Source organism: Dendrobates tinctorius, unplaced genomic scaffold, assembly GCF_039654945.1.
Source record: "Dendrobates tinctorius isolate UK_male_01 unplaced genomic scaffold, ASM3965494v1 ptg000395l, whole genome shotgun sequence".
In the NCBI taxonomy this organism is placed as follows: Eukaryota; Metazoa; Chordata; class Amphibia; order Anura; family Dendrobatidae; genus Dendrobates; species Dendrobates tinctorius.
The window spans coordinates 1474431-1501740 of NW_027362061.1; the positions used below are offsets into that span (position 1 = coordinate 1474431).

General features: G+C 45.5%; 1 protein-coding gene across 1 annotated transcript in view; it reads left to right on the forward strand.

Annotated features, from left to right (window-relative positions):
- Positions 1-17182, forward strand: part of LOC141076223 (uncharacterized) — a 46741-nt gene extending 29559 nt beyond the window's left edge. Inside the window, 1 exon segment of the mRNA XM_073563580.1 lies at positions 15988-17182. Within this exon segment, the coding sequence (XP_073419681.1) occupies positions 15988-17125 (1138 nt within the window). The 3' untranslated portion in view covers positions 17126-17182.
- The last annotated feature ends 10128 nt before the right edge of the window (positions 17183-27310 follow it).

The following is a 27310-nucleotide window of genomic DNA, read 5'->3' on the forward strand; positions in this document are numbered from 1 at the left end:
ATTCTTAAACGAATTGAGCATAGGGGCAAAGAATTCCCAAAATTATGGTCCTTCTGTAAAATCAAAGGACACCAGAGGTTGATTCCTGACCCCCACATCCTTGGCAATGCATATGTAGACCACGCAGCCAAGGAGGCTGCACTCACAGGCGATGACAAATATCCTCAAGAAATCATCGCTGCAGTCACAAAACAACCCCGTGAGCCCCCCCTTGTCTTTTCTCCTCTGCAAGATCTCATAAAGGCACAGGAGAAGGATGGAGACTCATCCCTGTTCAATTCCCTTGAGTCCCTGCCCATTGAAGGGGACAGGCTAGTGCCTTACATCCCAACAACAATGATTAAGTCTTTGCTCAAATTTCAAGCTGCAAAGGTGTTAAATGGTTCATATCAATCAGTGTAGACTTCTTAATTATTTTTACTGAGTTTTCTGGTAAGGACTGATACTCCACTTTTTTTCTATTTTTTCCAGGTCAGCTGAAGATTTTCATATTCGACTCCTGGGACCATGAAACTATTGGATGATCAGGAGAAGATGTTTCACACTATACAGTGGGACTCTGATAGTGTGAGAGGGGGAGATCAGGAAAATCCAGAAGACAAAGAATGAGAAGAAAAAGACCAAAAGACTTGACTATTGTGCAGACTATTGTGCAACTTATTTTTTTTCGGGACTATTTGAATTATTTTTTTATTATGTGATTGTGCTATTTTTAGGGACTTTTGCCTTACACACACGTGCATAAAGCGCTGAATTACCTCAATATTCTTATTTTCAATAATTCACCCATGAATATTACAGTACTGTATGTTGTACTCTGGATAGAGTACAAGAGGGGGACTTGTAAGAGAATGGTCAGCCATAATATACTGAGCGGCCATGTTGTCTCTAGCAGTCATCTTGTCAAAAGTTAGAGAAGATTCAACTTTTACAAAAGAGCTAATAAAATGTACTTAATGGAGGATGGAAAATGAGATCATGTCTCTTACCAACTTCAGTAGATGTGCATAGAGGAAGATTGGATCAATAGGGCCACAGGTCACTAAATATATGGTCAATATGCTTATACGTGATAGTGTGGTAGCAAAAAGTAAAGTAATTAGAATGTCAGGATGTAAGAATTTATGGACATAGATTGGAGACAATGATAAGATTTTAGGACAGTAGCCATAGATACCAATGACTTATGGGTTTTAGTTTTGCTTGGAGAAAAGTTAATTAATATCTTCGTATTATGTCATTATATTCTCTGTTCTAAACCACGTCTCTGTAGATTACCATGAAAACGCCTTAGAATTATAATGTTAACGCCCTCTGCGGCAAAATGCAGCTTTCTTTGTTCTGATAATGTATAAGAAGCCACTGTTACTGTCGATCGGGGCCATTCCATCGCCATCATGCCACTGTGCCTCACCATGGCCAGGGCACAGAGCCTTATCATCGCCAGACTTCCTAGCGAATCTCTGCCCGTCTGAATCCCTGTTTTTGCCCGCATATTCCAGCTCCTCTGTTATTCTGAATCTGTTTTGCCGTGTATCTCCGAATAAACTTCAACCTCAGCTTGATAAGAGATCGTCTGTGGAACTTCTTCCCGACTCTTCCAGCTCTCAGTAGAACTTTTTCTTACATATACAGCATACACAGAGGGGTCTGTGACCGAAGCTGGGGGTATATGGGTGTATACAGAGTACACAGGGATCTGCGACCGAAGCTGGGGGTATACGGATGTATACAGTGTACACAGGGGTCTGTTACCGAAGCTGGGGATATACGGGTGTATACAGCATACACAGAGGGGTCTATGACTGAAGCTGGGGGTATACGGGTGTATACAGCATACACGGGGGGGGTCTGTGACCAAAGCTGGGGGTATACAGGTGTATACAGCGTACACAGGGGTCTGTTACCGAAGCTGGGGATAGACGGGTGTATACAGCATACACAGAGGGGTCTTTGACTGAAGCTGGGGGAATACAGGTGTATACAGCGTACACAGGGGTCTGCGACCGAACCTGGGGGTATACGGGTGTATACAGCATACACAGGGGTCTGCGACCAAAACTGGGGATATACGGGTGCATCCAGTGAACACAGGGGGCTGTGACTGAATCTGGGGGTATACGGTGTATACAGCGTACACAGAGGGGTCTGCGACCGAAGCTGGGGGTATACGGGTGTGTATGACATACACAGAATGGTCTGCGACCAATGCTGGGGGTATACAGGTGTATACAGCATACACAGACGGGTCTGTGACCGAAGCTAGGGGTATACGGGTGTATACAGCATACACACAGGGTTCTGAGACTGAAGCTGGGCGTATACAGGTGTATACAGTGTGAGAGACGCGGGATCTGTGACTGAAGCTGGGGGTATACAGGTGAATACAGTATACACAAAGGTCTGCGACTGAAGCTGGGGGTATATGGGTGTATACAGTGTACACAAGGGTCTGCTACCAAAACTGGGGATAAACAGGTGTATACAGTGAACACAGAGGTCTGTGACTGAAGCTGGGGGTATACGGGTATATACAGCATACACAGAGGGGTCTGTGACCGAAGCTTGGGGTATACGGGTGTATATGGAGTACACAGAGGGGTCTGCGACTGAAGCTGGGGGTATACGGGTGTATACAGCGTACACAGAGGGGTCTGAGACTGAAGCTGGGGGTATACGGGTGTATACAGCATACACAGAGGGGTCTGTGACGGAAGCTGGGGGAATACAGGTGTATACAGTGTGAGACGCGGGGTCTGTCACTGAAGCTTGGGGTAAACAGGTGTATACAGTATACACAGGGGTCTGCGACTGAAGCTGGGGGTACTTGGGTGTATACAGTATGCACAGGGGTCTGCGACCGAAGCTGGGGGTATATGGGTGTATACAGCGTACAAAGAGGCGTCTGCGACCGAAGCTGGGGGTATATGGGTGTATACAGCATACACAAGGGTTTGTGACCAAAGCTGGGGGTGTACAGAGTACAGAGAGGGGTCTGCGCCCGAAGATGGGGGTATACAGACTACACAGAGGGGTCCACACATACACGGCTTCGCTCCGTACACCTCGTACACACACGGCTCCACTCCGTACACCTCGTACACACACGGCTCCACTCCGTACACCTCGTACACACACGGCTCCGCTCCGTACACCTCGTACACACACAGCTCCGCTCCGTACACCTCGTACACACACGGCTCCGCTCTGTACACCTCGTACACACGCGGCTCCGCTCCTTACACCTCGTACACACGCGGCTCCGTACACCTCGTACACACACTGCTCCGCTCCGTACACCTTGTACACACACAGCTCCGCTCCGTACACCTTGTACACACACGGCTCTGCTCCGTACACCATGTACACACACGGCTCCGCTCCGTACACCTCGTACACACACGGCTCCGCTCCGTACACCTTGTACACACACAGCTCCGCTCCGTACACCTCGTACACACACGGCTCCGCTCCGTACACCTCGTACACACGCGGCTCCGCTCCGTACACCTTGTACACACGCGGCTCCGCTACATCCACCCTGTAAACCCCTCCTGACCCCACACAGAAACTTCCCCTCATCCAGCACCATGACAACCAGCACAGCAGAGTCCTGCACACACTGAGGCCCCTGATCATGTGACCCCTGACTCCTCCCCCCTGTGACCTCATCACAGGTCCTGTGCGCACAGAGCAGCTGTAGAAATCTCCGGCCTCGGGGGTCTCACCAGACTTCGCTCTTTTCTTGCAGGGGCCGCAGTGGATTTCATCCCGGATCCATAGAGCTGAATAGAGGAGCGATGTTCCTTCACTCTGATGGGAATTGATGGTGACGTTTGTCCAACGTCCACGTTACCGAGTAAATCCCCCACGACTGCAGCCGGTAAAGAGCCCGATATCCACAGGTGTCCCCTCTAATTGGGGGAAAGGGATAGAAAAGCCTCTTATCCCGAGGGGAAACCCTGTACATGGAGACATCGGCCTCAGATCTCTCCTGTCCTGTTCTTCCAGAAAAGCCTCAAACTTCTGTGTGTGACTCAGAGCTGAGATCTAACGGGAGAGAAGATTCCAGTGCGGGGAAGACGGGGAACCTTCATATAGACGGCCGGTGGGGATGGAGGCAGTGACCGACTCTGGCCAAATCTGTCTCTAGAGCCGCAGTAGAAGATGAAGATGTCGTCCTCATCATGAAGGAGTTATTTCTCATGTCGCGTGTAATGAATCTCTCCTGCAGTATTGCTAATGCCGATTCCAGTGTCGGTAATGAGACGAGAATTAGCGTTATGGAAGATGAGTCTATGAGGAACGTGTTCAGCTGCCGACTCCGAGGAGGAAACTGCTTGTTGTCTGTGGCCTAAATATATAGGTTTTATTAGTAGATGTCAGGGAAGAAAACTAAACCCTGTAAGATAATAAATCTCCTCATATGTTTCCCGTATTATCTCCAGTAATTGTATTATTACACAGGATTCTTATGGTGTTACATCGGATCATCTTCTTCTCATTCAGGTCTCTACAATATCGGATCCTCTCAGTGAAGATCTGCAAAAGAGAATTTTCCTGATTTACCCACCAAGGATGGATATGGACAGAGACAAGATGGCGGAGAGGATGTTACACCTCACCCTAGAGATCCTCTTCCGTCTCACTGGAGAGGTGAGAGATTCTGATGACGTCACATTACATCATTCTTATCTATGGGAATAACAGATGGACAGAACTGGAGAGGTGAGGACTCTGGGAATGTCTGTAGTGAGATTTATTAATGTGTCTCTCCATAACCAGGATTACACAGTGGTGAAGAAGACCTCTAGTGATCGCTGTCAGGACCCTGTGTCTGAGGGATGGGGACGACCCCTGAGCCCAATCACGGGGCCTCCACCTCACCCCCTGATCCATGAGGACATCAATGACCAGAAGATCCTAGAACTCACCTACAAGATGATTGAGCTGCTGACTGGAGAGGTGACACTGCTGGGAATGCTGGGACATTATACAGTAACGCTATGAAGGGATCGGGGGATGACGGTATCATTGTATGTGTCAGGTTCCTATAAGGTGTCAGGATGTTGCCGTCTATTTCTCCATGGAGGAGTGGGAGTATTTAGAAGGACACAGAGATCTGTACAAGAACGTCATAATGGAGGTTCCCCAGCCCCTCACATCACCAGGTAATAGACAGGACTAAATACACACGGCCTATAATTATCTGTATGTAGAGGATGAATTCAGTCCCTGTATGTGTTTCCTCCAGATCTATCCAGTAAGAGGACAACACCAGAGAGATGTCCCCGTCCTCTTCTTCCACAGGACTGTAACCAAGAAGATCCCAGTGCTCCTCAGGATCATCAGGTAGATGGAGAGAAGGTGTCAGGAGATCTCCCCTATGATGTGTAGACGGCTGTGAAGGTCTTGTGCTCAGTCTTGTTTTATCCACCAGTATTATACGTTTTATACTTGTGTAATGAGAGCGGTGGAGATGGCAGGATTAGAGCTGATCATAGATGGGACTTCTCCATCTGTCTGTGACTTTTACAATATTTGTTTCAGGGTGAAGATCTCACCTATATTAATACTACAGAGACATATGTGAGGGGTGATGAGTGGTGTAAAGAGGAGATTCCCACATATGACTACCCAGGTGAGTAGTAACCACTGAATGCAGAGAAGTCACAGATTCCTCTTAGTCACCGGCTGTGGCTGCTTTATCGGTGATGTAGTCCGGCCGTATTACCATGACCACCATTTTGCCTCTAGACCACAACATTCTCCTCCACCCAAAACTGTTCAAATTTCTTTGGGCATTGATAGCCCTTTTCTATAGAACTTAGAACCTGGAGGATCCATCCACCTCAAAAAACTGACCGTTACCTGCCCAGATCTGTAACTATAAAGCCAAATGACAGCGTACGTAGAATGTGCTGACAAGATAGAAAATCACTTGAAGAAAAATCTTATGCTGGGCCTGTAAGAGAAAGCGGAGGGTAATGATGCTGTTGGCTTCCTAGATCCCTGAGATCTTATCGGATGAATCTCCCTTCTGTGCTGCTGAATGTCTCATGGTTCCTAGGGATGAGCGAGTATACTCGTTAGGATTTGGTACTCGGCGAGTAATGCGGTACTGAAATCCTGGCGAGTCTTTCACAACTCACCTCTCTAAGCTGTGTGTGGCCGATGGCTGTAATATACATTTATTCCCGCCTGCAGGAGATGTGTTGGCTCCAGCCCTGGTGTCATGGATTCACTCCACGTCATAAATTACATTGTTTTTCATCCTAAGGAATTCAGATTCCTGCACAATCTCTCCTGAAATGGGGAGCAATAATATTTTCTCTAATCTTCTGCTCAGGATTCATAGTAGCTCCAATGGTCCACCATAAATGAGGGCAACTCTGGTTTACTGTTGTGTAATCTGTATTTGTAGTTTTCAGTTAATGAGATTCTCGTGCTCTGGGGCGGGGCTGTGGGCGGGGCTGTGGGTGGGGCTTTATGTGGTGCTCTGATTACATATTCATCTGTATTGGCTTATGACAGGTCGCTGATCCCTCACTGACCTGCCCCCATTATTACATAATGCATATAATAGCATTGATGTTATTGCTGATAATGCCTATAATATTGGGGCTATTGTGAGGCTTAGAAAAAAAATTACATCCAGCAAAATGACACCAGCGGCTCCTGTCCAGTAACCTCTATCTCTTACTTATAGATGCTACTGCGCAGGCGCCGCCATCGCCGGTGACATTTTGCTGGTTGGCCCTATCTTCTCTGCTTTCCATATCCCAAGGATTGCCTTGCTCATCGCTCTATAACATCCTTACATGGAATCTGGACTTACACTGGGACCCCTAGGCTTGGACCATGGTGTTACCTGCTATTTTGTGGAGTTAGATGGCAAGAAGAATAGTCAGGTAGCTGGGTCAGAACCAGAAGGACAGAATCAGAAGACACAAGAGTAGTCAGTAAACGGGCCACAGTCACAACAGGAAACAAATACTCAAGCCAGGAGCTGAGCACAGAGGACTGAACCAGAGGAGAACAGCGCTGTATCTGGCAGATTCCGGCCATGTGCTTTGCGCTTTAGTAGGGTGCGGTACTTTCCAATTGGCTGAAGTAGGGAGCAGATTACTCCAGCTGGACAGTAGGAACAGATCCCAGATGAGATTGGACACACCATATGCAGAAGCCCTAATATAACTAAATGACAGAAAACCAGAATAATCGAAATCCCCATAAAGTGATTCCATTTTATAAATTCACTGATGGTTATAATCTATACACACAGGGTCAATGTTGTTGTTACCCCTCGTTTAATGACAGAAAAACCCACAATGGTGACAGAAATAACTTGAATCTGACAAAAGTAATAATAAATAAAGCATTTCTGAAAATGAACAAATGAAAGTCAGACATTGCTTTTCAGCCATGCTTCCAGAGAATTTAAAAAAAAATGAAACTCGCGAAATAGGCCTGGGTAGAAATGATGGTACCCCTGAAAATAATGTGACAAAAGGGACATGATAAATCGCGGTGTGTCCACTAATTATCATCACAGGTGTCTACAATCCTGGAATCAGTGAGTGGCCTGTATAGAGGCTACAGATACTCACTGTGCTGTGTGGTGACATGGTGTGTATCACACTCAACATGGACCAGAGGAAGCGAAGGAAAGAGTTGTCTCAGGAGATTAGAAAGAAAATTATAGACAAACATGTTACAGGTAAAAGTTATAAGACCATCTCCAAGCAGCTCGATGTTCTTGTGACTACAGCTGCACATAATATTCAGAAATGTAAGCTCCATGGGACTGTAGCCGACCTCCCTGGACGTGGCCGCAGGAGGAAAATTCATGGCAAATCAAAGAGATGGATAATACGAATGGTAACAAAAGAGCCCAGAAAAACTTCTAAACAAAAGGTGAACTTCAAGCTCAAGGAACGTCAGTGTCAGATCCCACCATCACAAAAATTTTCCTTTAGACCTAATTTTTTTTTACTTTCGTAAGGGTAATAGAAGAAAATGGACTATACATTTTGTTTTGCAATTTCTCCTGAGCATGCCGAAACCCCATATGTGGGGGAAATCTACTGTTTGGGCGCACGGCAGGGCTCGGAAGGGAAGGCGCGCCATTTGACTTTTTGAATGTAAAATATGCTGTAATAATTAGCGGTTGCCATGTCGCGTTTGGAGAGCCCCTGATCTGCCTAAACAGTGGAAACCCCCAATAAGTGACACCATTTTGGAGACTAGACCCCTTTAGGGAACTTATCCAGATGTGTGTTGAGCACCTTGAATCCACAGGTGCTTCATAGAAGTTTATAACTTAGAGTCGTCGAAATAAAAAAAACATTTTTCACAAATAATTCATTTTTTGCCCCATATTTTGCATTTTCATAAGGGTAAGAGGAGAAATTGCTCCATACAATTTGTTGTGCAATTTCTCCTGAGCTCGCCGATACCCCACATGTGGGAGAATACTACTGTTTGGGCGCATGGCAATGCTTGGAAGGGAAGAAGCGCCATATTGGAGAGCAGATTTTGCTGGAATTGTTTGTAGGTGACATGTCAAATTGTCAGAGCCTCTGACGTGTCTAAACAGTGAAAACCCCCAACACGTGACCCCATTTTTTGGCTAGACCCCCAAGGAGCTTATCTAGATGTGTGGTGGGCTCTTTGAACCCCCAAGTGCATCACAGAAGTTAATTACGTAGAAACGTGAAAATAAAAAATATTTAAAAAAAAAAAAAAAGATCTTTTCGCCCTCCATTTTTTATCCAAAGGGTAACAGGAGAAATTGGACCGCAAAAGTTGTTCAATTTGTCCTGAGTATTCTGACACCCCATATGTGGGGGTAAACCACTGTTTGGGCGCATGGCAGAGCTCGGAAGGGAAGGAGCGTCATACTGGAGAGCAGATTTTGCTGGAATTGTTTATGGGTGACATGTCACATTGTCAGAGCCCCTGAGGTGCCGGATAAGCATAAGCCCCAAAAGTGACTGCATTTTACCAAATACTTCCCTGAATGAATTATTCTAGTGGCGCAGTGAGCATACTGACACCACAGCTGTTCCATAGAAAATTATACCATTGGCCAGTGAAGAAAAAATAATTATATTTTTACCACTAAAATGTTGTTCTAACCACAGATTTTACATTGGAAAATAGGTAGATGGTCATCATAGGTAAATCTATGGGTGTACATAGATGAATTTGCAAGAGGTGACATTTCCTATTCCCAGAGGGGTGTCATTTCCAAAATGGGGTCACTTCATGGAGGATTCCATTGGGCAGTGAAGAAAAATAATTACATTTTTACCACTAAAATGTTGTTTTAACCCCAGATTTTACATTGGAAAATATATAGATAGGTAAATGGTCACTACACCCATAGATGAATTCGCAGAGGGGGGTCATTTTCTATTCCCAGAGGGGTGTCATTTCCAAAATGGGGTCACTTCAGGGGGATTCTGCTGTTATGACACTTTGGAGAGCCGCTAAGTGCCAGAACAACAGAATCCCCCTGAAGTGACCCCATGTTGGAAATGACATCCCTCTGGGAATTCATCTAGGGATATAGTGACCATTTTCACTACATGGATGATTTCCAGAAACACGTAGAAGTTTCAGAGCAAAAATTGTAGCAATGTCATGGTAGTGCCCAATATATTGTGCCCAGCTCGTGTCTCTGGAGACCTCCCCCCCACCTACCCCCGGAAATTGTTAAGGCTACTTTCACACATCAGGTTTTCGGCGTCAGGCGCGATCCGGCGTCGTGCCGGAATGCCGGATCCAGCAAATGTTTTGTAAAACCTGATGTGCCGGATCCGGTTTTCTGCCGGATCCGTCTTGTTCTTGACAGACAAAACCGGATCCGTCTCATCCGGTTCATCCGTTTTTCTATCCGTTTTTCGACGGATTACGCCGGATCCGGTTTTTAAAATTGACCCTTGTGGCCTTCCGAACGGGATTGGCTACTGGAAAACTATATATAGCATGTTCCTACAGCCCTTCTTTGACAGGTTGTAGAGAAGAAAGTGCAGGTTGGAGAGAAGAGCAAGTTACTGGCGAAGATGGATGTTGTCATTGGAAATATTACCACTAGAAGTTCTGTGACGGTTTCAGTAATGAGGGACAATTTTGCACTATACTTTATGTCACCTCAAGGCAGAGTACACTGGCAGGATGACAGAGTGTGAAAGATTTGTGCCCTAACCAAACTTGTGTACCTTCTGGACCAACAGTATATACCTTTGCCAACCAAAGTTGGCTATCTTGTCATGGTCTCTATTTTTAGCTTTAGGCCACAGGTGTGTACCTGGTTGTGTTTTATGTAAAGTATTTCACCTTTTAACAAAAGTTGTGTACATTGTTAGGAAATCACCAACAATAAACACAACTTTTTAGGTGAAATACTTTGCTTCAAACACAACCAGGAACACAACTGTGGCAAAAAGCTAAAATTTACCCACAGTTATATACCTGGTTTTGAATACCTTTTTACCTTTGAAATACCCTGTATTTAACCTTTTTTTTAAACATAGTTCGCCGCAGAAAGAAATGACAGACAACCATTGTGAAACGATAATTTAACTTTTATTTAAATTTTTTTTTTTTTGTAAAATGTTTTTAAAGTGCAAAAAACTTTTTTAATACAGGTTTTAAACCCAATGGGCATTTTTATTAAAAAACACACATTACAAATCTGTGTAGTGTGGGGTGGAAATACTGCTGGAGGGGCTGCGGGACACTTCGACACTGGGTGTGTGGAGAGAGGACTGGGATCGTGGTGGGGAAGGAACAGTTAGAGGTGAAGGTGTGGAAAAAGCTACAGAATGGGTGGACATGTGGGAGGCAGAAGAGGTGGTGGGCGGTGGAGTGGAGGGTTGGGCAGGGACTGTAGGAGCAGATGATGTTGATGGAAAGCTGTATGGGGAAGGAGTTTGGTACGGGGAAGGAGTTTGGTACGGGGCAGGTTGCTGGAAGTGGGGAGATGTCTGGTACTGGGGAGGTTGCTGGTACTGGTGAGGTTGCTGGTATGTAATAGGAGGGGGAGGATGGAAAGTGGCTGGAGGGGGTGCAGATGTAATAGGAGGGGGAGGATGGAAAGTGGCTGGAGGGGGTGCAGATGTAATAGGAGGGGGAGGATGGAAAGTGGCTGGAGGGGGTGCAGGTGGAGGAACTACAGTGGTGGGAGGTGGAGGTTGGGAGGTAACCTGCTGTAGAGCACCGTGGCACGAATGCATTACATGCATCTGCTGGGTAGGAGATAGTGTTGCCATGCGCTCCACAACAGACCTGAAAAAGGTGTGGTTTGGCGAAGATCTTGCTTCTGAATGCATGGTTTGCAGAAGTGTCTTCACCTCCAGAATGCTGGAGTTGATCTGCTGAAAGCCTGCGGAGATTTGCTCTGACAAGACTTTTAGACAGTTCTGGAAAGATGCATTCAGATGCAAGAACTCTTGCGCATAACTCTTTTCCTGACCCCTCTGCCGCTGCCGCCCAGTACCCGCAGGTGTACTAGAGGTGGCAGGGGCAGAAGGGTGGGGTAAAGGGAAAGCGATCTCCTCACCAGCAGCTTCATGTAATGTAGGCGGCCACGATGCTCCTGTGCTGGTGGATGGGACAGATGGGTCGAATGTGTGGGAAGGCTGGGAAGGTGCAGATGTACCGGGGCGGTCGAAGTGTCCCTCGGTGCCGGTCTCCTCAGGGATCGCCTCAGAAGGGTCCAATCGTGCAGGCTCCCGAGTGTTGCTCACCGTGCTGTGGAATAAAGAGAAAAAAAAACAATTAAAATACTGACATGGTATGGCCCTGGCTGAAAAAAAAAAGTTACATCTAACATTTTTTTGTCACATGTGGTGTGTAATATTTACCTTCTGGTGAGCATTGTCTCCCGGAGGAACGAAAGGGCTCGTGCGTACTTGTACTTGCTCCTGCGTCCTCCAGATCCACTCGGGGCCCGCATCTCTTTATTGAACTCCTTCTTGAAACGATCCCTCACAGACCGCCACCGATTCACAATTCTGTTCCCTGAAACGAGAAAGGAGTGGTTAGTATACAACATCAGTGTTTCCCAAACTACAGTCCTCATAGTCCCCAGGGGTCATGTTTTCAGGATTTCCATAGTAAATAGAAATCCTGAACACATGATCCGTGGGGACCACGAGGACTGGAGTTCGGGAAACACTGGTTTACATCAAGCAACCGGTACTGTATATACTTACGCTCTTTAATCTGGGCCCGAACATCGAGGTCCTCCCAGCGGCCCACAAGGAGCGAACAGATTTCCTCCCAGAGTCGTCGGGTAACGATAAGGTCAGCGTGGCGGCAGTCAGCCATATTCCAGAGCGGCTCCCTTTCTCTGACGAGATCGATGAGGTGGTCCACATCGAGTCCTCCATCCTCACCGTCAGAGTCGGGAGCACGCTGTGAAGGCTGTTAAAGAAAAAGACAAAAATAACATAATTAGCCTCCACAAAAGAAATGAAATAAAAAGTGCAAAAAAACAAAGCAAAAATATTTATACTTACACGCTGGTGACCGCCGCGTTGCTGTCGCCGACGACCCTGGGAGGCACTGCGAGGACCTCTTGGCCAAGCACCAGATTGGGAAGACTAGAGAAGAAAACAAAAAATGTTATGTCTTTGGATGTAGGCATTTGTTTGCTGTGTGTGGTCTGCAGAACATTGTTTTCTATGTGTTGTGTGTAGTGTGATGTTGTGTTTCTGCGTTTGATGCAAAAAACTTACCAATTGTGAGCCCACTCCAGGTGTCTGTCCACCCCTTCCTTCTTCTTCTGGGAGCTCCTCTTCATCTTGTGATTCCTGTTTTGAAATAAAACGCAATGAATAGACATATATTACAGAGATGATGGATTTTGGAAATAAAAACTTACCGTCAAACGCTGACGATGCGAGGGAGGTCTCCCAGAAGAAGATGTGCTGTCCTGTTGATGGCCAGACTCCATGGCTGTGGGTATTGCTGCTGCTGTTGCTGCTGCCAGTGATGCCATTTCTGCTGCTGCTGCTGCTGCATCTCTTGGGCGGCTGTTGAATAAAGAGAAACAAAGGGCCAATGAATATCTTGATATTCCATGGCCCTAGTTTGGAGGAATGGGGGATTTGATAATTACCGTCTCTCATCTGCTGCTGGACTCCCCTCCTCAGCATGTTCCATTTGCTGCTCCATTTGGGGTGGTGGTGGTGCTGATGGTGCTGCAGTGGTCTCCTGCCTTCTCCTGCTGCGCTTGGTTGCTTTCTTGGGTGGCATGTTGGGTGTGGCTGTGGGTCCCACTGTCTTGCTTTTATATATGTCTTGTGGGCAGAGCTACTGAGCATGCTCAGACCAAAAAAAACGGATCCGGCCACCGGATCCGGCTTTCGCCGGATCAGGCGCATTGCGGCGCTCATAGGCTTTCATTGTGTGAAAAAGCCGGACGCGCCGGATCCGGTGGGTCCGGCTTTTTCGCCGGAGACAAAAAACGTTACAGTAGCCGTTTTTTCCAGACGATCCGGCGCAAATGCAAGTCAATGGGGGGGAAACCGGATCCGGCATTGCATTTCGCCGGATCCGGTTTCTGTCAAAAGCGCCGGATCACGCCTGACGGCGAAAACCTGATGTGTGAAAGAGGCCTAAGTCAGCTCTACTCAAATGTGTCTGTCACTAAAGAAACCAAATGCTTGAATGTCAAAACAGTTCAAAAACGTGGTTCTGTGTGGAAGATTGTAAAGCCGTCATGGAGGCATAAGGCTGGCAGTGATGGGCATTGTGGGTAATAATAGCGGGGATCATGCCTCATTCCTCTCTAGGAACATACACGACATCTTCTCTGGGGGTTCTTTCTTGTTTCAGTTACTGGGATGAGTGCAATAAAATGTCGCTCAGTGAGTCTTCTGACATCTTCACATTCTAAAGGATTGGCGGGGACAAAATTTTCAAAAACAAGATTTTCAGTGACCTTTTCCTGATGATCAAGGAAAGTATCTGCATTTCCGGCTTTTTTGTATAATACAAAAGAATTCTATGTGGCCACCTGAAACAAATACATGACTAACTTTTTATACCAGATATATGATTTTCTTGATACCTGGTATGGCTGTAGAACCTGATCTGCAAGGTCCACACCCCCATAGATTTGTTGTAGTCCATGACAGACACAGGTTTTGGAGTAGTGGATCCCTGTTGGTCTGCAGTGGCCCTTGTGGCATCTGTGTGGATCGAGCTCAGGATATATCTTTTTTATCCTTAAACTTGAGGACAAGCAGCTTTCCATTGTGTAAAGCCCCTGACTGCCCCTTTCGGAACTATTTGCTGACCAATGATTGTGGAAACCCCTGACGGTTTTTGCGAATGGTCCCACAAGCCCCTATGTTATGTTCAAACAGACTTTTAAATAGAGGTATGCTGGTGTAGTAGTTGTCAACATACAGATTGTAGCCTTTTTGTAAAAATGGAGTTATCAGCTCCCAAACGATTTTTCCAGATGTCCCCAGATAAGTAGGGCCTCCTGGTGGGTTTAGTTGGCTATCTTTCCTCTCATATATGTAAAAGCTTTCATAACGGGTCCTAGGAAGAAAGGCAGAAAGCATAAGGGTGGCTTGAACAGGGCGGTTGGACTAATAAGACTGAATGCTCGTTTTTTAACAAGCCCCATAGCGAATGTAAGTCCTGAAAATGTTTTCATTTCTAGGACATTAGTTGGTTCCATAAATTTGACCTAGCATAATAGGATCATGGATTCTGGCTGATGAATTAGGACGCATATAAATTTGTAGGACAATATGCTCTAGCAAGCTATCTGTCAGAAACAAATTAAAAAAAATAATTGGTCCAAAATTTTCCACCTCCACATTTATACCAGGAATGGCATTAAAATTAGGGATGAATGGAGTAGCCGAAGCCTCCCATCTGGGAAATGCTACATGAAGAGGCAAAGCCCCTTGGACATTGGTGTGCGCCAATTCTCGAGCACTAGGGACAGCGCTAGTACTGGGCATTGTTCCCTGAGCTGGAGACATTTCTCCAGAAGCGCTATTTGTCCTTCTTGTTGTACTGGTCCTTGTGTGTGAGGATGGACCAGAATCACTGCTCATTTCTGAGCTATCACTGTCGCTGCTACTAAAGCCCTCGAAATCCACATCACCATCTGACACTGCACTTGCTTCACTGTCAGAACAGGAAAGTGCATAAGCCTCCTCTGTACTATAATACTGATGGGCCATTTTATTTTTTTAAATTTTTTTTCTGGAAATAGAAAACTCTGACGTGACCAAATTATTTGGGAGACAATTGAGAAAAGCCTAATTCTTTAGCCTAACCCTAACTTTAGCCTAACAGTAACCCTAACCTGCCTTACCTGTTTTTCCATTGACAAATGATGGACCTGAGTGGGGACTTGTTTTTTGTGAGATGAGAATTGGTATTATTTTCGCCTACATAACATTGATTGGTTTCTTTTTATTTGATATTTGGGAGGCAGAATGAACAAACAGTTGAACACCACACACTACTGGCTCATCCAACAAGGTTTTCTATTAGACTGTGAACTGTCATTGTCTTGGTAAATAATTAAAGTTTTTTACATAGCTTGCCATTTTTATGGACAGTTTAAGTAGAAATGTTCAAAAATATAAAACTAAAGGATATTTTATTAAAAAAAATTGTTTTTTTTTTTATCTTAGCAGATAACTGTACCAGGAGATCAGAAGGACAGCTGAACTCTTCAATTTTTAAATCTGATAATCTTGAGATCCTACAAGATACAACTGAAGTGATTGCTATTACTCCAGATATACCATCATCCATTCACAGCAAAGATCTGTCATCTGATCCTATGAAACAGGTCCCATCTTCTGATTCATTACCGACTACTAAGGAAAATCAAAGTCACAAAAGAGGTAATAAGAAACAAACTGCTCCTAAAGCAAAGAAGTCATTTTCATGTTCAGAATGTGGGAAATGTTTTAGCAAGAAAGCGATTCTTGTTAGACATCAGAGCATTCACACGGGGGAGAAGCCTTTTTCCTGTTCAGAATGTGGGAAATGTTTTAACCAGAAATCAGATTTGGTTAATCACCATAGAACTCACACGGGGGAGAAGCCTTTTTCCTGTTCAGAATGTGGGAAATGTTTTAACAATAAATCATATTGTGTTAAGCACCAGAGACTCCACACAGGAGATAAGCCTTTTTCCTGTTCAGAATGTGGGAAATGTTTTAACCGGAATTCACAATTGGTTAATCACCATAGAACTCATACAGGGGAGAAACCTTTTCCGTGTTCAGAATGTGGGAAAACTTTTAACCAGAAATGTCATCTTGTTAGTCACCAGAGAACTCACACAGGGGAGAAGTCTTTTTCCTGTTCAGAATGTGGGAAATGTTTTAACCGGAAATCATATTTGGTTGATCACCATAGAACTCACACGGGGGAGAAGCCTTTTTCCTGTTCAGATTGTGGGAAATGTTTTATCCAGAAATCACATTTGATTGATCACCAGAGAACTCACACAGAGGAGAAGCCTTTTTCATGTTCAGAATGTGGGAAATGTTTTGCACATAAATCACTGCTTGTTACTCATCAGAGAACTCACACAGGGGAGAAGCCTTTTTCCTGTTCAGAATGTGGAAAATATTTTAGACTGAAAGTCAATCTTGTTATGCACCAAAGAACTCACACAGGAGAGAAGCCTTTTTCATGTTCAGAATGTGGAAAATATTTTAGACTGAAAGTCAATCTTGTTAAGCACCAAAGAACTCACACAGGAGAGAAGCCTTTTTCGTGTTCAGATTGTGGGAAATGTTTTAACCAGAAAGGGAATCTTGTTAGGCACCAAAGAACTCACACAGGAGAGAAGCCTGTTTGATGTTTAGAATGTGGGAAATGTTTTACTCAGAATTCAAGTCTTGTTACACATGAGAGAATTCACACAGCAGAGAAGCCATATTCATGTTCAGAATGTGGGAAATGTTTTAAATGGAAAATAGATCTTGATCGCCATCAAAGAATCCACACACGGGAGAAGCCTTTTTCCTGTTCAGAATGTGAGAAATGTTTTAACCGGAAAGCGCTTCTTGTTAGACATCAGAGCAGTCACACAGAGGAGAAGCCTTTTTCATTTTCTTAATGTGGGAAATATTTTACTTGGAAATCAATTGTTAATAAACATCAGAGATGTCACATAGGGGAGAAGTCTTTTTTATATTCATAATGTTGGAATAGTTTTAACCAAAATTGAATCTTCTTAAATGGGTTGTCTCTTGTCATTCCTCATGTTTGCTGACAAAAGGATAAAACTAAACTTTATTAATTCCAAATGTAAAACTATACCCATAATTCACCCCCTGAAGATTAGTTAATAGGTGACTAATAGAAAAAACATGTACACCACAGTTCAGTATATAGTGTGAGGTGACATTTACACACTCACTCTCCAATTCTCTCATTTCTATGGGTTTCATCATCCTCACCAAAGGCGTCATCAGGAGACTATTTAATATTAACCTATATTCAAGTGAGACTAGACAAAAAAACTAAAATCATGAATCATGTTATCCAAAAGAGAAAACTAGCCACATATTGGCAGATCGCAGACCTCAGACTATATACTGTGTAAGTTTATAAGCCACTCCAGTGTCAGGAATAGATAGTATGTGAAAATACAGTATAATTCTTGTGTTTTTCTCCTATAGGGACTGCCCTAGTTTGGTAATGTAACAGCTGATAATTAGTAGTGCAGACAAATTGTCCTAGACTAAACTCAGTCTTCAGACGGCCCAATATGTACCACTCAGGGAAAACTTACCTGCTCCAAAGATCATTAGCAGCTTCTAACTAATGGCCATGCTGCGGTCTGGCAGGGAATGAGTGCAATATCGGTATAAAGACTAGGGATATGTGCAATCATAATGTCTGGGAGATCTGTGCCATTATTTAGTATGAATATGGAAATTATCTCTGAAAGGTAAGTGTTCCCTGAGTGGTATATACGGTATTGTCACATACTATCTATTCCTGACACTGGAGTGGCTTATAAACTTACACAGTATATAGTCTGAGGTCTGGGATCTGCCAATATGTGGCTAGTTTTCTGACTGTTTCGGATAACATGATACATGATTTTAGGGTTTTCTTCGTCTAGTCCCGCTTGAATGTAGTTCAGTATGAAATAGTCTCCTGATGAATGAATGATGAATCCATTGAATATTCATTTCTCTTAAGTAGCGGCACACGTGACCGCCGGCAGCAGCAGGAAGCCGGGGGCTGACACTGTGCGCTACTGAAGAGCAATGAATAATCACCCCGATCTCCAATGAACAGTCCCGGTAAGTACTCCGGCAGCTGTGCTCTGCTTGTGAGCAGCGCATGACGCCCCTGCCATGTGCTGCTTACAAGCATAAAGCAGTTGCTGATACCGGAGCAGGACGCAGCGAGGGAGCGCCAGGTAGGTAAGTGTAATTTTTTTTTTTAAGTTTTCTGATGGTGCCATGCATACCAGGATGGGGGTGGGGGCAAATGGGATGGGGCCATGCATACCAGGACGAGATGGGGGCCAATCATACCAGGACGAGATGGGGGCCCCTTTATATTAATATAGGGATGAGGGCGATCATTCCTGCCAGGATAAGGATGAGGGATCCATGCATACCAGGATAGGGATGAGGGGGCCTTGTGTATCAGGATGGGGGTGAGGCGACCACATTTTTTGCTTTAACCCCTTTACTCCCAAGGGTGGTTTGCATGTTAATGCCCGGACCAATTTTTACAATTCTGACCACTGTCCCTTTATGAGGTGATAACTGGGGAACGCTTCCATTGATCCCGGTGATTCTGACATTGTTTTCTCGTGACATATTGTACTTCATGTTAGTGGTAAAATTTAATTCATATAACTTGCATTTATTTGTGAAAAAAACAAATTTGGCGAAAATTTCGCAATTTTCCAACTTTGAATTTTTATGCCCTTAAATCACAGAGATACGGCACTCAAAAAACTTAAGTAACATTTCCCACATGTTTACTTTACATCAACACAATTTGGGAACCAAATTTTTTCTTGTTAGGAAGTTATAAGGGTTAAAAGTTGACCAGCGATTTCTCATTTTCACAACACCATTTTATTTTTACGGACCACATCACATTTGAAGCCACTTTGAGGGGTCTATATGATAGAAAATACCTAAAAGTGACACCATTCTAAAAACTGCACCCCTCAAGGTGCTCAAAACCAGATTCAAGAAATTTATTAACCCTTCAGGTGCTTCACAGGAATTTTTTAAATGTTTAAAAAAAAATGAACATTTAACTTTTTTCACAAAAAAATTACTTAAGGTTCAATTTTTTTATTTTACCAAGGGTAACAGGAGAAATAGGGCTGCAACAGTTATTGTGCAATTTGTCCTGAGTACGCTGATTCCTGATATGTGGGGGGAACCACTCTTTTGTCACATGGCAGAGCTTGGAAGGGAAGGAGCGCCGTTTGACTTGAATATTTTTTCCACAAAAATGATCTTTTCACCCCCAATTGTTATTTTCCCAAAAGTAACAGGACCCCAAAAGTTATTGTGCAATTTGTCGTGAGTACGCTGATACCCCATATGTGGGGGTAAACCACTATTTGGGCGCAAGGAAGAGCTCGCAAGGGAAGCAGCGCCATTTGACTTTTTTGGCTGGTATTGAGATCAGACACCATGTTGTGTTTGGAGAGCACCTGATGTGCCTAAACAGTTGAAACCCCCAATTCTAACTCCAACCCTAACCCCAACACACCCCTATCCCTAATCTCAGCCTTAGCCCTAACGGGAAAATGGAAATTGTCACGATCCCACTGCTGCCAACATGTGACAATCCCACCGCTGACACCAATATGTCAGCAGACGGAGGGATGCGACGCACTGCCAGCACATGGCTATCACAGGCAAAGTGGGGGCTTATCTTAGTTATCCCGCCACTAGCACCATGTGACAAAAATATACAGAAAGCTAATCTTGCCCTAACAATTTATTGCAGGGGGGTTATTTTGGATGCCCCACCACCGCTAACAACCTTCCAAGAACTGTGGGGATTTATGGATATCCCACTTTCTCAGTTCCACTTTGGAACTGATAGATAAAGATAGGGTGCGCCGATCGCATGCGTGCAAATGCGATAGTAGGCGGTGATCCCGGATGGAGCGGGCAGGGAGCCGGATCGGGGCGGGGCTTACCGACGCAGTGCGCAGCGTTGTTTTAACGCTAATGTGAAACCAGCCTTACAAAGGTTAGACATTAAATATGTACAAGGCAAATATAAAATAACAGGGATGATAGCAGAAAGTACACTTACATGTGCTTAGTTGGTATTAGGCAAACAATGTGCTAGGGGGAGGGGCAGCCAGCCAGCCACACATCCCCAGACATCTGCAGGTCTTTGCAGCATGAAAACTCCAGCTTAACTGAAGAATTTTAAGGCAGGGATATCTTATAGCCTAGGGTCGGTTACATCACGAAAGGGGCAGTCTGGAGAAGTTCAGCCCCCCCTTTCTGCAAGTTGCAATTCAACTGTAAAACTTATAATAACTATATCTTAACGAGGGAAGCTCGTATAAACTCGCTGATGGTCTCATTTTTCTCAGTTTATCGAATCCAGTAAAACAACACCAAGCATGCCATGATATGGACACTCCATTTGGGAATAATCCATATCTCAGTTTCGGGAGGTTTTAGAACTTTGCAAGATCCACCGTAGCGGAGCTGGGTCTGCGCAGATCACAGAAATGTCTGTATAATTTTTCTGCCGCGACCGGAGCCCGTGCTAGCTTAGTTTAATATCTCTCATAGTTTTATTCAGCCACATGTCTCAAACAAAGAAATGCTCTCCACTCCAGCTTAATTAACACTCCTTTCACTTAGCTGTGACAGGCCAATTTTCATCTGTGTGTGGAGGAAGGGAAGATTCTAGAGTGTTCCAGAACATCATATCTTACAGTAATATCTCACATAACATTACAGAAATAAATACATTTTTTTTAATTGTATTATTTTTCCCTAACTAAGGTGATAAAGGGGGGTTTGATTTACTATATATGGCGGGTTTTTATGTTTGGCAGCTGTCGCACGCTAAAAGATGCTTTTTATTGTAAAAATAGTTTTTGCATCACCACATTTTGAGAGCTATAATGTTTCCATATTTTGACCGACCGAGTCATGTAACATAGTAACATAGTTTGTAAGGTTGAAGGAAGACTTTAAGTCCATCTAGTTCAACCCATATCCTATCCTAACTTGCCCTAACATGTTGATCCAGAGGAAGGCAAAAAAAACCCATGTGGCAAACAGTAAGCTTCACATTGGGGAAAAAATTCCTTCCCGACTCCACATACGGCAATCAGACTAGATCGCTGGATCAACGCAATATTAAGGAAACTAGTGTATATACCCTGTAATATTATATTTTTCAAGAAAGGCATCCAGTCCCTTCTTAAATTTTAGTAGGGAATCACTCATTACAACATCATATGGCAGAGAGCTCCATAGTCTCACTGCTCTTAGAGTAAAGAATCCGCGTCTGTGAGTATGCTTAAACCTTCTTTCCTCCAGACGTAGAGGATGCCCCCTTGTCCCCATCACAGGTCTAAGAGTAAAAAGATCATTAGAAAGGTCTTTGTACTGTCCCCACATATATTTATACATTGTAATAAGATCACTCCTAAGCCTTCGATTCTCCAAACTAAATAGCCCCAAGTGTAATAACCTGTCTTGGTATTGCAGACCCCCTAGTTCACTAATAACCTTAGTCGCTCTTCTCTGCACCCGCTCCAGTTCAGCTATGTCTTTCTTATACACCGGAGACCAGAGCTGTACACAGTATTCTAAGTGTGGTCGCACTAGTGACTCATGAGCATCTATGCCTCTTTTAATGCATCCCATTATTTTATTTGCCTTTGCAGCAGCTGCCTGACACTGGCCACTAAATGTGAGTTTGTCGTCCACCCATACACCCAGGTCTCTTTCAGTGACAGTTTTGTCCAGTGTTTTACAATTAAGCACATAGTTATACATCTTATTCGTTCTACCCAAGTGCATGACCTTACATTTATCCCCATTAAAGCTCATTTGCCATTTATCAGCCCAAGCTTCTAGTTTACATAAATCCTCCTGTAATATAAAATTGTCCTCCTCTGTATTTATTACCCTGCAGAGTTTAGTGTCATCTGCAAATATTGAAATTCTACTCTCTATGCCCCCTACAAGGTCATTAATAAATAAGTTAAAAAGAAGCGGGCCCAAACCTGACCTCTGTGGTACCCCACTGCTAACCGTGACCCAGTCCGAGTGTGCTCCATTAATAAACACCCTTTGTTTCCTATCCCTGAGCCAGCTCTTAACCCACCTACACATATTTTCCCCTATCCCCATTGTTCTCATTTTATGTATCAACCTTTTGTGTGGCACCGTATCAAAAGCTTTTGAAAAGTTCATGTACACCACGTCCACTGCATTCCCTTGGTCCAGTCCGGAACTTACCTCTTCATAAAAGCTTATCAGATTAGTCTGACAAGAACGGTCCCTTGTAAACCCATGTTGATATTGGGTCATGAGGGTATTCTTCTCCAGATACTCCAGCATAGTATCTCTTAGAAAACCCTCCAGCATTTTACCCACAGTTGAGGTTAAACTTACTGGCCTATAATTTCCAAGTTCAGTTTTTGTCCCCTTTTTGAATATTGGCACCACATTTGCTATACACCAGTCCTGTGGTACAGACCCTGTTATTATGGAATCTTTAAAGATTAAAAATAATGGTCTATCTATGACTGTGCTTAATTCCTGCAGTACTCGGGGGTGTATCCCATCCGGGCCGGGGGATTTGTCAATTTTACTGATTTTTAGACGCCGCCATACTTCATGCTGGGTTAAGCAGGTGACATTTAATGGAGAATTTTTATCCCTGATCATGTTATCCGTCATGGGATTTTCTTGAGTAAATACTGTTGAAAAAAAGTCATTTAGCATATTGACTTTTTCCTCATCCTCATCCACCATTTCACCCAGACTATTTTTAAGGGGGCCAACACTATCATTTTTTAGCTTCTTACTATTTATGTACTTATAGAATATTTTGGGATTATTTTTACTTTCTCTGGCAATGAGTCTCTCTGTCTCAATCTTTGCTGTCTTGATTTGCTTTTTACAGAATTTATTTAATCTTCTGTATTTAGTCAATGCCTCATCACTACCTACTTGCTTTAATTCTCTAAATGCTTTATTTTTGTCTGTTATTGCGCCCCTTACAGCTCTATTTAGCCATAGTGGTTTCCTCCTATTTCTAGCATGTTTATTCCCATATGGTATACCTTTGGCTTGGGACAGCTCATAGAATCCCACGGTTTGCAGTATCACCACTATGCCGATGACACGCAGATCTACCTATCTGGAACCGACCTCGCCTCCTTATTGAATGAAATCCCACAATGTCTGTCTGCTATCTCAGCCTTCTTCTCTGCTCGCTTTCTCAAATTGAACATGGACAAAACAGAATTCATCATCTTTCCCCCATCTCGCTCAACCCCTCCACCAGACCTATCCATCAATGTCAACGACTGCTCTCTTTCCCCAGTCCCGTACGCCCGGTGCCTTGGGGTGATCCTCGACTCTGCGCTCTCTTTCAAACCACATATCCCAGCCCTCGCCTCCTCCTGCCTCCTCAAACTCAAAAATATTTCCCGGATCCGCTCATTCCTCAACCACTAAACCACAAAAACACTAGTGCATGCTCTTATCATCTCCCGCCTCGACTACTGCAACCTCCTACTCTCTGGCCTCCCCTCTAGCACTCTGGCTCCGCTCCAGTCCATCCTTCACTCTGCTGCCCGACTAATCCACCTGTCTCCCCGCTATTCCCCAGCCTCCCCCCTATGCCAGGCCCTTCACTGGCTTCCTATTGCCCAGAGGCTCCAATTCAAAACCCTAACCATGACATACAAAGCCATCCACAACCTGTCTCTTCCACACATCTGTGACATGGTCTCTAGGTACTGTGAGGTGCCAAGGGGAGAGGTACTAGAAAACAGGTATATTTCTCCCCGTTTCATTTCATATGTCTCCCTGTACTGATGATGAAGCCAGTTTATTTCACTGTAATCCAGTCCTGGTTTCCTTAGTGATCAGCATGGAAAGGAATGGTAGTTCCCCCTCCACTTATTCAATCCAGGTTTTGGTTTCCTGACTGGTCCAGCTGATATAATCAGGAGGAGCTGGGATCTCTCAGTCTATCGTCTGCTGAGCTGGGAGCTGACACAGTAAGATTACATGGACTTGTTTGCTGTTATATAGGTTTATTTTGTAGTTAGCCTGCTACTGTTAGTTAGTGGCCAGACGGCCTTAGATGTTTTATTTCATGTTTGGCATGTGTAACATTGAATAACAAGTGTGCACAATAAATATGCCGTGTCCATATTCATGTGGAACTTGCTAGTCTGCTGAAGTGACTTCATAGCCACACGCTTGTGCCAAAGCAAAGATCCCAGCTGAATTATCTATTCCCACAAATGGTGTTTCGAATGCGGGCACTTGTGGCTGCTGGACTGTGACTGCAGAGAAACCGCTGTGTATGTCCTGGCTGAAAGCTTCTGCGCTTTTGAAGAGCCAAGAGTCCAGTAATATGGAGGAACTAGTGAAGCAGTTATTGCAAGCAAATGTGCAACAGCAGCAGACTAATACTTGCTTCCAGAAGGCTCTGGAGCAGCAACACCAGATGCAGCAAGAGCAGTTGGAGGCAATAAAACAGGCCTTGGTTCGGCAACCCCGAGATGAGGGAGACCGTGCACAAAGCGCTGCTAGTGCGCAGAAAGCCGTACAGAAGACTTTACTTAAAATGACTGCAGACGATGATGTGGAAGCATACCTCACCGTGTTTGAACGTATTGCAGAACGTGAGCACTTACCACTGGACAGATGGGCTGAGGTAGTTGCTCCATTTCTGAGCGGAGATCCACAAAAGGCCTATTACGATCTGAGTGGAGCGGATGCTATGGACTATATCAAACTCAAAGGCGAAATCCTGGCAAGGCAGGGAGTAAACACGTATGTACGCGCACAGAGGGTGCATTTATGGAATTTTGTGGAGCATCAGCCAGCCCGCTCACAAATGCATGATCTCATCCATCTAGTAAAAAAATGGCTGCAACCAGAGGCTTTGACGTCCGCACAGATGGTGGAGCGTGTTGTTCTAGACAAGTACCTGCGGTCCTTACCCGCTAAGATCCAGAGGTGGGTTGGACAGGGTGACCCAACTACCGCTGACCAGTTGGTGAATATGGTCGAACGCTACAATGCTTCTGAAAGCCTACTCCAAGGGACGTTAGCACCCCACTGGCTCCCCAAGAAATCACTGGAGAGTCCTGCGAAACCTACTTCATCTTCAAAAGAAGAGAATGTCACAATGAAGGGTAGCAGACCTACAAAGGACTATGGAGGTGGTACGGGCTCACATCAAGCCAGCAGACCTCGTCTGGGATCTCCATCGAGGAGACAAGGGCCTATACAATGTTGGCGATGTCGCGGACTTGGCCATGTAGCAGCTAACTGCCCAATGACTACAGAGCCAATGGACTGTAATGCTATGAGGCGTCTTTCGTTATATGTGCAGTCAGTCTGTGTGGCGGAGACCCTCAAGGGAAATGAACAATACGTGTGCCACGTCGAGGTTGACGGTTATAGTGTAAATGCCGTCTTGGATTCCGGCAGTCAAGTAACTTTGGTACATGCCAGTTTGGTGGACTCTAGCGCCCTAACGAACTTAACCGTGGGCATTAGTTGCATCCATGGGGATACTAAGTACTACCCCACTGCCTGGGTTACTCTTGCCACGCCAGTAGGGACCAAAAGACATCAGGCGGCAGTCATAAAGTCTATGGGACACAGTGTAATCCTGGGGAGAGACTGTCCCTTATTTTGGGACTTGTGGAACTTCAAAAGTGGTGTGAACCCTCTAGTTGAAGACGGTACTCCGGAGCTAGTCCCTGAACCATTGCAGCAAGACGACGGAGAACCCATCTCAGAGGAAGTACTAGAATCTGCGGACTCTCCTTTGGCTGTGTATGCAGGCGAGGCAGACCAGCTAGAGGATGTTTTAGAAATGCCTGATCTTGAGGTGGCCCGTGGTAAGTTCGGGACCGCTCAGCACCAGGATCCTACTCTAGCAAGGGCGTGGGAAAACATAAAGGTCTCCGAGGGAAGACCATTGTACCCAGGGGCTCAAAACGAGTTCCCACACGTGGCGGTGCAGCAGGATATGTTATATCACATAGACAAGGTGCGAGGGGTGGTGGTAGAACAACTAGTGGTACCTAAGTCCTTTCGCCAGGTAGTTTTGGAGTTGGCACATAAACATCCCTTGGGAGGACACCTGGCGGTAGAAAAGACAAAACACCGTATTCTGCAACGTTTCTTTTGGCCAGGTCTAGTGGGAGACGTGACCCAGTACTGTCGGTCATGTCCTACGTGTCAATTGACCGCACCTTCCGTATTTTTTCGGACTATAAGACGCACCGGACCATAAGACGCACCCTTATTTTCAGAAGGAAAATAGGGAAAAAAATAATAATGTGTCAAATGGGGGTCCGTCTTACAGTCCGAATTCAGCTTACCTGGGAAGGGATCCGGCACAGGTGGAGAAGTAGTCACAGGGGTCATTCAGTGGTCCAGTCTCGTGGCGGCTCTGTGCTGGGGCAGCTGCGCTGGGGCGGGTGGGCTGTGCTGGGGCAGCTGTGCTGGGGTAGGGGCAGCTGTGCTGGGGCAGGGGCAGCTGTGCTGGGGCAGCTGTGCTGGGGCAGGGGCAGCTGTGCTGGGGTAGGGGCAGCTGTGCTGGGGCAGGTGGGCTGGGGCAGGGGCAGCTGTGCTGGGGCAGCTGTGGCAGGGGCAGCTGTGCTGGGGCAGGGGCAGCTGTGGCAGGGGCAGCTGGGCTGGGGCAGGTGGGCTCGGGCAGGGGCAGCTGTGGTGGGGCAGCTGGGCTGGGGCAGCTGTGGCAGGGGCAGCTGTGCTGGGGCAGCTGTGGCAGGGGCAGCTGGGCTGGGGCAGGGGCAGCTGTGGCAGGGGCAGGTGTGCTGGGGCAGGGGCAGCTGTACTGGGGCAGGTGGGCTCTGCGGTGGTGGCAGCGGGCGGCGCTCTGCGGTGCGGTGGTGGCAGCGGGCTGTGCTCCGGTGCAGGGGCGCCGGCTCCGCCGGCGTTTCTTCGCAGCCCGGAGGCCCCCGCACGCCCCTTGCTGGGCGCCGCCATGTTGCGGTGGCCTCCGGGAGCATGGACGCCGGCAAGATGGCCGCCGGTCCGGGGAC